Here is an 11034-nt window from a genome sequence, read left to right as displayed (position 1 = left end):
AGTGCCAGGATCTCTGTATCACGTACCTGGTGATGGAGGCCAATGGAGAGAGGGCTTCCCTTGCGGCTAAGTTCCGGACTTCCCTGAGAGTGGGACAGCGGGAGTCAGGCCCAAAGTTGCACAGGTCGCCTGTAGGAGTGCTGGTTGGTGGTCCACTCAGAAGCACAGCTGGTGCAGGGAGATAGGTTTGCAGACAGGAGGCGCCCGTGCGTGGTATGCAAGCCCTTCAGGGATTTAGATGTTTACTGGGTAGTCGGTTCAAGCCAAGGTGAGGTACCAGGTGGGAATCAGAGCAGACGTAGTCAGATGGGATAGCCGAGGTCATACACAGAGGAGCGAGAGAGAGAATATCCGTAAGCCAAGCCGAAGGTCAGATCAGAGGTAAAGCAGAGTAGACAGGTCCAGCAGCAATCCGAGTTGGTAACAGGAAATCACAAGTCAGAGTCACAGGAAACAGGAACAGGGCACGGGGAACTAGAGATCATCCAGCAACTTAAGGAAGTTATGAGCCTCCTTATAAAGGCCGTCTGGCACCAAACTGAGGCTGATGTGTGCTTCTGCGGCCATGCAGAGTACTGGCAGAAATGCCAGACCTTCCAGAACTTCTGCCGTGGACAGGACCCTGATAGTGCCCCCCCCTAAAAAGCAGCCTCCGGATGCCCACCTGGGCTATCGTTTCAGGATACTTGGAATGAAAATCTTGGAGAAGCCTGGGGGCATGTATATTGCCTTTTGGTTCCCAGGAACTTTCTTCAGGTAGGTACCTCTTTCATCTGACCAGGTACTGGATTTGTCTTCCTCGCCTTCTGCAGTCCAGAATTGCTTCAACCTCGTATTCCGTCTCCTCCCTAACTGTTATCGGCAGAGGAGGTGGTTCTATTCTCCCTGGAAAAGGATCAGGAACAGCTGGCTTAAGTAGGGAGACATGGAGATCTGGGTGGATCTTGTATGATTCTGGAAGGAACAGCTCAAACGCCACTGGATTGATTTCCCTCTTGATCCGGAAAGGGCCAATGTACCTTGGACCCAACTTACGTGACGAGCACAGGAGTTTTAGATTGGCAGTTGATAGCCAAACTTTGTCTCCAATCTTCAGAGGAGGGTTTCCTCTCCATTTCCTGTCGTAGTGTTTCTTATAATCAGCCTGGGATTTCAGTATAGACTCTCGGAGAACTTTAGCATGGAGAGTCTGTCCTGCACTGCTGGTACCAAAGCTTCAGGAATGGTGTCAGGTATGGAGGAAGGGTGGAATAGATAATTGGCCCAAAATGGTGACTGGTTTGTAGCAGAATGGACTGAGTTGTAGGCAAATTCTGCCAATAGGAGTAGAGATGCCCAATCATCCTGAGAAAAAGCAGAAAAGCACCGTAAATATTGCTCCAACGTCTGGTTTGTTCGCTCCATTTGCCCGTTACTCTGGAGATGGTAGGCGGACGATAAGCAGAGTTTCACCTTCAGGGCCTTGCAGAGGGCTCTCCAGAACCTGGACGTAAACTGCATCCCTCAGTCTGAGACGATATTACTGGGCAGACCATGTAACCTGACAATCTCTTTGATGAAGGTTAGTATAGTCTCTGGTGCGGATGGAGTACCCACCATTGGTAAAAAGTGGGCCATCTTGGATAGCCGATCCACTACTACCAGAATGGTAGTAAACCCCTCCGAGAAAACGTTCAGGAGTAGGAACTCTGGGTTCCGGAGGTGGTAACACAATAGCAGGAGTGGTGGCAGGACACTGACTGGCAGGTGCAGCTACTGGGTTGGAACTGGTGGAGGGATCCTGGTCAGCAGAAGTAGAGAGGGAGTGAAGACGCCCTTCTAGCTGGAAATATCCTTACTGTAGATCCTTCACTGCTTGGGTAAGTGCCGTCATCTGTTGGCACAGGGCCTCTAGTGCGGAAGCACCTCTCTCGGCCTTGGACATACTGGCTGGATGATACTATCACGTACCTGGTGATGGAGGCCAATGGAGAGAGGGCTTCCCTTGCGGCTAAGTTCCGGACTCCCCTAAGAGTGGGACAGCAGGAGTCAGGCCCAAAGTTGCACAGGTCACCTGTAGGAGTGCTGGTTGGTGGTCCACTCAGAAGCACAGCTGGTGCACGGAGATAGGTCTGCAGACAGGAGGCGCCTGTACGTCGTATGCAAGCCCTTTCCGGGATTTAGATGTTTACTGGGTAGTCGGTTCAAGCCAAGGTCAGGTACCAGGTGGGAATCAGAGCAGACATAGTCAGGAGGGATAGCCGAGGTCATACACAGAGGAGCGAGAGAGAGAGTATCCGTAAGCCAAGCCGAGGTCAGATCAGGAGTAAAGCAGAGTAGACAGGTCCAGGAGCAAGCAGAGTCGGTAACAGGAAATCACAGGGAACAGGAACAGGGCACAGGGAGATAGAGATCATCCAGCAACTTGAGGAAGTGATGAGCCTCCTTATAAAGGCCGTCTGGCACCAAACTGAGGCTGATGTGTGCTTCTGCGGCCATGCAGAGTACTGGCAGAAATGCCAGATCTTCCAGAACTTCTGCCATGGACAGGACCCTGACACTCTGCCCTCTGTGCCGGATTTAAACTCTTGCAGTGCCAGGACCTCTGCCCCGTGTGCCGGAATGTACCTGGTCCGTAGCCTAGCCTGCTGTGCTGGATCCCTGCCCTCTGTGCTGGACTTAAACTCTTGCAGTGCCAGGATCTCTGCCCTCTGTGGTGGTCTTACTGTGAAACGATCTCTGCCCTCTGTGCTGGTCTTGCTGTGCCAGGATCTCTGCCTCCTGTGCTGGACTGTACCTGGTCCGTATCCTAGCCTGCAATGCTGGATCCTTGCCCTCTATACTGGACCTAAACGGTTGCTGTGCCAGGATCCCTGCCCCGTGTACTGGACTGTACCTGGTCTGTATCCTAGCCTACTGTGCTGGATCCCTGCCCTCTGTGCCGGACTTAACTCTTGCAGTGCCAGGATCCCTGCCCTCTGTGCCGGACTTAAACTCTTGCTGTGTCAGGATCTCTGCCCCATGTGCTGGACTGTACCTGGTCCATATCCTAGCCTGCTGTGCTTGATCTCTTCCCTCTGTGCCAATCTTAAACTCTTGCTGTGCCAGGATCTCTGCCCCATGTACTGGACTGTACCTGGTCCATATCCTAGCCTGCTGTGCTGGATCTCTGCACTCTGTGCCAAACTTAAACTCTTGCTGTGCCAGGACCTCTGCCCTCTGTGCTGGACTGTACCTGGTCTGTATCCCAGCCTGCTGTGCCAGGATCTCTGCCCTCTGTGCCGGACTTAAACTCTTGCAGTGCCAGGATCTCTGCCCTTTGTGCTGGTCTTGCAGTGCCAGGATCTCTGCCCCATGTGGTGGACTGTACCTGGTCCGTATCTAGCCTGCTGTGCTGGATCCCTGCCCCGTGTACTGGACTGTACCCCCCGTTTTGTCATACCGCGCTGTACTATATTACCGCCCTGTGTCCCTGGGCTTAGCCTTTGCTGTACCAGATTGTGGCCTGCTACCCACTGAGCATGGATTGTTGCCCTCTGACTCTGGACTAAGTCCCTGCTGTACTAGATTGCTGCTCTGTGCCTCTGGACTTATCCTTTGATGTGCCCTATTGCCCCTCCAGTGTTAGACTTATTGCCCCATGGCCTTCCCCTTATCTGACTCCCCAAGTCAAACTTCCTATCTGTAAATAAGTGTTCCCTGACATTTAAGGGTCTCTTCATACAAAAAAAATGTACAGACTTCTGTTTGTAAAATCTCCCACCACAAAATGAACTCTGCCAATGACAGGTGAGGACGCCATTTTTATTCTTCTCCTGCCATCAATGGCCAACCCGGTCCCACACTTCATCCACGTCTTTGGTGACCTCTGATCTCCTTATGAACTGTTTCTTCCATGATGAAGATCAGCCATGGAGTATATCTGAGGTGTATATCAGGGTGTGCTTCTTCCCCACATGAGAGCTGAGATGTCCAGCAACATTCATCTAGAAGACATTTCCCACACTCAAGGCACTAATACACCTCCAGGGTTGTGTGGGACCCATGCTGTACAGGAAGACAGGACTTCAGTGAGTAACATTTCCCTCAGTCAGACCAGGAAAGTTCGTTCTCCTCCGTGTCCAATCTCAGATGACTGTAAGCAGAGGACTTCTGGGGGTTACACTTCCAACTATCAGAACGGGGAAGTGGATCTGCCTCCGTGTGCAATCTCACATGTGCGTCAAGATCGGACTTAGTTTGAAAACATTTCCCACACTCAGGACAGGAATACAGTTTCTGCTGTGTGTGTGATCTCTGATGTTTGTAAAGATGTGGCTTCTGTGAAAAACATTTCCCGCACTCAGGACAGGAATACGGCTTTTCCCCCGTGTGAGATCTCTGATGTACAACAAAATGTGATTTTATTGAAAAACATTTCCCGCACTCAGGACAGGAATATGGCTTTTCCCCTGTGTGAGTCCTCTTATGTATGCAAAGATTGGACTTTTGTGAAAAATGTTTCCCGCACTCGGGACAAGAATACATCTTCTCACCAGTGTGAGATCGTTTATGCTCATTAAGACTGGATTTATAACGGAAGCATTTCCCGCACTCAGGACATGAGTAAGGCTTTTCTCCCATGTGAGATCTTTGATGTGTAATAAGAAGTGATTTCTGTACAAAACATTTTCCGCACTCAATACATAAATAAGGCTTCTCTCCCGTATGAAATCTCTGATGTATTGAAAGAGTGCACTTCCTTGTAAAACATTTCCCACACTCAGAACAGGAATATTTCTTCTCTCCCGTGTGAGTTCTCTGATGTACTGAAAGATGAGACTTCTGTGAAAAACATTTCCCACAATCAGAACAGGAATACGGCTTCTCCCCTGTGTGAGATCTTTTATGCAAAGTAAGATAATATTTGCAACGGAAACCCTTCCCGCACTCAGGACAAGAGAAGCTCTTCCCTGTTGGAAGGCCGGCCCGGTCCCGCACAGTCTGAGGTTCCTCAGGATATGAGGAATCCGATGGTCCATCTACACTGGGTGGTGCCGGATGGACATTCGAGGGAGCCGGGTTTTCTCCTGGACTATACTGTGTGATGTCCTCATCTTCTACTTTCCAGTCTGGAGACAAAGTGAGACAATCCTCGGAGGTTTTCCTCATCTCCCGGCCATGGACTAAAATACAAAGAGGATTACTAGACAGGAGCTGATTGGTTCCCCCAAGCCAGGACTCCACCCACATTAGGCAGCTTGGTCTCTGAGGAGCTTACAAGTTGAATGGCTCCTCCTGAGCTCCAGGCTCTTGTCAGACAGAGAGATCCAATGAGAACTTTATCATCTGGACCAATCAGTGAGCAGTATGGGTGGAGGAATGGATATAGTGTTCATGACCCACCTGTGCTGATCTCTGTAGGAGTGTCCTCCTCTATAAATGTCCCCGTTATTCCATCCTCCTCCATAGACTGCTGATCATCCCTCACATACGCCTCTTCTTCTGATTTCACCTCAAATTCTATATCGATTGGATCTCCACTCTACATCAAGAGAAGGAGAGAAAATATCATCTGTAAGATAGAAGATTTATTATTGTGACATCACATAGAAAATCCGCACATCGTCTCCATGAGTCCATGTTCTAGATTCTCCATCCTACCAACCTTGTAATAGTGAGGGATGATGTGACCTTCCTGTGTGGAATCCCGGGAATACAGAGGACGGGGATATCTCTCTGGGGGGTTCCTGTAGCTGGATGACTCCTTCATGGTGTCCTGGTACAGATCTTTGTCTTCCTTTAGAAGCTCTGACTCCTCCATCACCCCATCCTCCTCCTCCTCCTCTTTTATTTCTTTAACCCCAACTGCAGAATCTCTCAGGTTTCCACTCTGAATATATAATAAAATGACATCAATGGTAACAATGCAGATAATGTACAGATCCTAATGATACTATCAGTGACTGTTCCTCATCTACCTGATGATGGTGAGGGATGGTGTGACCTTCCTGTGTGGAATCCTGGGAATACAGAGGACGGGGACATCTCTCTGGTGGGTTTCTGGTATTAGGTGGCTCCATCATATTCTTGTTTCCTTTTGAAAACTCCTCCATCACTCCATACTCCTCATCCTCCTCTATATACTCTTCTTTAACATCAATATTATCATCCCCGAGGATTCCACTCTGTTACAATGAATGTATTATTAAATATTCAAACATGCCGTGTATAAATCACAACTACCAAGAATTGTCAACCACCTACCTGATGATGGTGAGGGATGGTGTGACCTTCCTGTGTGGAATCCCAGGAATACAGAGGACGGGGACATCTCTCTGGTGGGTTCCCATGACTGGATCCATCTACCTGATGATGGTGAGGGATGGTGTGACCTTCCTGTGTGGAATCCTGTGAATACAGAGGACGGGGACATCTCTCTGGTGGGTTCCCATGACTGGATCCATCTGTAGGAAACACACTGACTGAATCCATTGTTTCTATGTGTTTATCAGATGATGGGGGATCTAGGTGGAGCCTCCGTACTGCTCTCTCCTTTCCAATAAAGTCTCCTCTTACCCGGTGATGTGAGGGGCGGCTGATTGTCCATCATGACGTCCTTGTGTCCTTCTAAATACTCCCACTCCTCCATTGACTGGAATGGCCGGTACTTATTCTTCAGATGTGTCGATTTTCCACCAATCACCTTTTTAGCCTTTCCTAATGTATCATATAACTTCTATTAGGTGCGGGGGATGGGGGGTTCATGCAGATTTGGATATATTTGTCTTTATTTTACGAACTTAGAATACGATAAAAAAAATCTATTCCTCTATTTTATATATGTGTGTATCATCATCTGCTGGAAATAAAAGACAATACAGTTACTATGAAGGAAGATGATGGACATAACAGGGGATTACTGGGTGTAGATAGAAAATAGGATTTTATTACCTCCTCTGCTGCCACTTCCAGTGTCTCCACTCTACTTCCTCCCGACTCACCTTTCACCCAGAACTTTCTACTTATACCTGACATCACTTCCTGTCTTCCATAGAGACTTCCTGTCAAGTGAGATCCGCACCTTGTGGAGCTCATAGGAACTGCAGCCCCGAGAACCGTCTGGTAGTGTGACCCCGGCCTTGTGCTGGGTGTGTATGGACTGTATGTCCTCATAGAGGGGTCACCTCCACTCCCACCAAGGGGGACAGAAATACACTACATTGCCCCAAGTATTGGTCCGCCAGCCTTCCCACGCACATGACCTTTAATGGCCCCCCGTCTTAGTCCGTAGGGTTCAATATTGAGTTGGCCCAGCCCTTTCCCCATACATGACCTTTAATGGCCCCCCAGTCTTAGTCCGTAGGGTTCAATATTGGGTTGGCCCCGCCCTTTGCATCTATAACAGCTTCAACTCTTCTGGGAAGGCCGTCCACAAGGTTTAGGAGGGTGTCTATGGGAAGGTTGGACCATTCTTCCAGAACCACATTTGTCAGGTCAGGCATTGATGTCGGGGGAGGAGGCCTGGCTCGCAGTCTCCGCTCTAATTCATCCCAAAGGTGTTCTATGGGGTTGAGGTCAGGACTCTGTGCAGGCCAGTCAGGTTCCTCCACCCCAGGCTCCTCCATGTCTTTATGGACCTTGCTTTGTGCACTGGTGGGCAGTCATGTTGGAACAGGAAGGGGCCATCCCTAAACTCTTCCCACAAAGTTGGGGGCATGAAATTGTCCAAAATGTCGCCTTAAAAGTTCCCTTCACTGGAACTAGGGGGCCAAGCCCAACCCCTGAGGAACACCCCCATACCATAATCCCCCCTCCACCAAACTTTACACTTGGCACAATGCAGTCAGTCAAGTACCGTTCTTCTGGCCACCGCCAAACCCAAACATGTCCAAAAGGTCTAAAGGTTTTTGGGTTTCCTTCAGAAAGAATCCAGAAGAGAGGAGCACGAATAGTTCAACACCGCTTTATCAACAACTTTAAAAACACCAATTGGACGCTTACAGAACACCAAAGTATACAGTGAAAGAAATGCGTATTTGCTCCCCAGCTGATTTTGAATGTTTGCCCACTCACAAAGAAATGATCGGTCTAAAAATCATTCGCAAATGGAAGAAACACAAAACAAGTGTCAGTCTCCCTAGGTCTGGTGCACCATGCAAGATCTCACCTCGTGGAGTGTCAATGATCATGAGAACAGTGAGGAATCATCCCAGAACTACACGTGAGGATCTTGTCAATGATCTCCAGGCAACTTGGTGACCACAGTCACCAAGAAAACAATTGGTAACACGCTACGCCGACAAGGACTGAAATCCTGCAGTGCCCGCAAGGTCCCTCTGCTCAAGAAAGCACATGTCCAGGTCCGTCTGAAGTTTGCCACTGAACATCTGAATGATGCAGAGGAGGACTGGTTGGAAGTGTTGTGGTCAGATGAGACCAAAATCCAGCTCTTTGGCATAAACTCAACTTGCCGTGTTTGGAAGAGGAGGAATGCTGTCTATGACCCCAAGAACACCATCCCAACTGTCAAACGTGGTGGAAACATTCTGCTTTGGGGGTGTTTTTCTGCTAAGTTGACAGGACAACTGCACCACATCAAAGGGACGATGGACGGGGCAATGTACCATCAAATCTTGGGTGAGAACCTTCTTCCCTCAGCCAGGGCATTGAAAATGGGTCGTGGATGGATGTTCCAGCATGACAATAACCCAAAACACACGGCCAAGGGAACAAAGGAGTGGCTCAAGAAGAAGCACATGAAGGTCCTGGAGTGGCATAGCCAATCTCCAGACCTTAATCCGATTGAAAATCAGTGGAGGGAGCTGAAAGTTCGAGTTGCCAAACGTCAGGTACGAAAACCTTAATGACTTGGAGAGGATCTGCCAAGAGGAGTGGGCCAAAATCCCTCCTGAGATGTGTGCAAACCTGGGGGCCAACTCCAGGAAACGTCTGACCTCTGTGATTGCCAACAAGGGATTTGCCACCAAGTACTAAGTCATGTTTTGTGAAGGGGATCAAATCCTTATTTCCCTCATGAACATGCAGATCAGTCATCATTCGTTAGACATGCATTTCTGCTGAATGTGTTGTTGCTATTCTGTCTCTCAGTGTTACAATACATCGAACATTCGATTTTTAGACCGATCATTTCTTTGTGAGTGTGCGACCATTCAACATCAGCAGGGGAGCAAATACGCATTTCCTTCACTGTATTAAGGCTGTCAAGGTTTATTTGAAGATGTCTGCAGCACTCAGATTCATCATTCATTCTACTTGAGGGCCCTAGGAAGGGTCGGGCAGCTTCAAAGTCGACCATTGGACAGTAGACCTTTCATCCTTTTACATAATCCTGTGGCTTGAAGGGCGAGGCTGACCCTACTAGGCCTGTTGGGGTATGGCTGCCACCTTTTCTTTAAGCCAAACCCGAGCACTTCAGAGGTGAAAGGCAATTATTTTCCATTGTATACACCATACATATATTTTGGGATTTAATAACATTTCTAATCACATGGAGTTAATCACAAGACCCTCCCCCCCTTACATCAGAGTCCACAGAGCTCCCCCTTTACATTTGAATCCACAGAGTTCTCCCTTTGAATCCACGGAGGCCCGTTATAATCTGAATCTGCAGCATTCTCCTTTAGATCTGAATCTACATACTGTAGTTCCTTTACACTGTCCACAGAGCTCCCTCTTATAGTGTAAGTTGAAATTCTGCAGACTCAGATGTAAAAGGGGATCCCTGCAGACTCAGATGTAAGGGGGAACAATGCAGACTGATGTAAGGAGAAACCTGGGGACTCTGATTTAAGGGGAAACCCTGCAGACTCAGATGTAAGCGGAAACCCTGCAGACTCAGATGTAAAGGGGATCCCTGCAGACTCAGATGTAAGGGGGGAACAATGCAGACTCTGATATAAGGAGAATCCTGGGGACTCTGATTTAAGGGGGAACACTGCAGACTCTGATGTGAGAGGAAACCCTGCAGACTCAGATGTAAAGGGGATCCCTGCAGACTCTGATATAAGGAGAACCCTGCCGACTCTGATTTAAGAGGGAACACTGCAGACTCTGATGGGAGATGAAACACTGCAGACACAGATGTAAAGGGGATCCCTGCAGACTCAGATATAAGGGGGAACAATGCAGACTCTGATCTAAGAACTCTGGGGACTCTGATGTGAGAGGGAACCCTGCAGACTCAAATGTAAAGGGGATCCCTGCAGACTCAGATGTAAGGGGAAACAATGTAGACTCTGATCTAAGAACTCTGGGGACTCTGATGTGAGAGGGAACCCTGCAGACTCAAATGTAAAGGGGATCCCTGCAGACTCAGATGTAAGGGGGAACAATGTAGACTCTGATGTAAAAGGGAAATTTGATATAAGAGGTATCTGGTAACAAGAGCACCCACTTATATCAGAGTTCCCAGAATTTCCCTTTAAATCAGGGTTCCCAGAGTCCCCCTTACTTCTGGGTTTGCAGATTTATGGAACCCTGCAGACTCAGATGTAAAGGGGATCCCTGCAGACTCAGATGTAAGGGGGAAAAATGCAGATTTTGATTTAAGAACTCTGGGGACTCTGATTTAAGGGGGAACACTGCAGACTCTGATGTGAGACGGAACCCTGCAGACTCAGATGTAATTCCCCTTTAATCAGGGTTCCCACAGTCCCCCTTACTTCTGGGTTTGGAGATTTACCCCTTACATCTGAGTCTGCAGGATTCACCCTTACATCCGAGTCCGCAGGGTTCCATCTTACATCTGAGTCCGCAGGGATCCCCCTTACATCTGAGTCCGCAGGGTTCCATTTTACATTTGAATCTGCAGAATTTCCACTTACACTGTAAGGGGGAGCTCTGTGGATTTTAATGTAAAGGGAAACTCTGATGTAAGGGGTGGTCTGGGAACCCTGATTTTAAGGGGGGGGCTCTTATGAGAGAAGGAATTCTGTGAACTGAGTTGTAAAAGGGAACTGTGATGTAAGGGGGTCTCTGCTCACCAAAGTACCCCTTACATCTGAGTCCCTTCCATTGAGTCTCACACTCCCTCAGAGGCAGGAGAAAGGGGGG

At 48.6% G+C, this 11034-nt stretch overlaps 2 protein-coding genes and 1 long non-coding RNA gene across 3 annotated transcripts; all 3 read right to left on the bottom strand.

The window, feature by feature from the left end:
* Nucleotides 1–3769: 3769 nt before the first annotated feature.
* On the bottom strand, nt 3770–5211 carry LOC149443150 (uncharacterized). The gene has a single exon (XM_089655889.1). The coding sequence runs from the start codon at nt 5209–5211 to the stop codon at nt 4066–4068; it is 1146 nt and encodes a 381-aa protein (XP_089512015.1). The 3' UTR covers nt 3770–4065.
* Nucleotides 5212–5349: 138 nt separating this feature from the next.
* Nucleotides 5350–6168, bottom strand: LOC149443149 (uncharacterized). Its single transcript, XM_089655901.1, has 3 exons — nt 5940–6168; nt 5627–5851; nt 5350–5503 (listed from the first exon to the last, which is right to left on the bottom strand). The coding sequence occupies exons 1-3, from the start codon at nt 6072–6074 to the stop codon at nt 5354–5356; spliced, it is 510 nt and encodes a 169-aa protein (XP_089512027.1). The 5' UTR covers nt 6075–6168; the 3' UTR covers nt 5350–5353.
* On the bottom strand, nt 6113–8006 carry LOC149443148 (uncharacterized). Its single transcript, XR_016306699.1, has 3 exons — nt 6913–8006; nt 6538–6678; nt 6113–6425 (listed from the first exon to the last, which is right to left on the bottom strand). It is a non-coding gene; the product is annotated as an uncharacterized LOC149443148 (long non-coding RNA).
* Between the last annotated feature and the right edge of the window lie 3028 nt (nt 8007–11034).

Source organism: Staurois parvus, unplaced genomic scaffold (genome assembly GCF_062004578.1).
Source record: "Staurois parvus isolate SC_StPar_1 unplaced genomic scaffold, SC_StPar_1.0 ptg000874l, whole genome shotgun sequence".
NCBI lineage: Eukaryota > Metazoa > Chordata > Amphibia > Anura > Ranidae > Staurois > Staurois parvus.
Note: the sequence above shows the minus strand (reverse complement) of the source record. Positions and strands in the feature narration are given on the sequence as shown.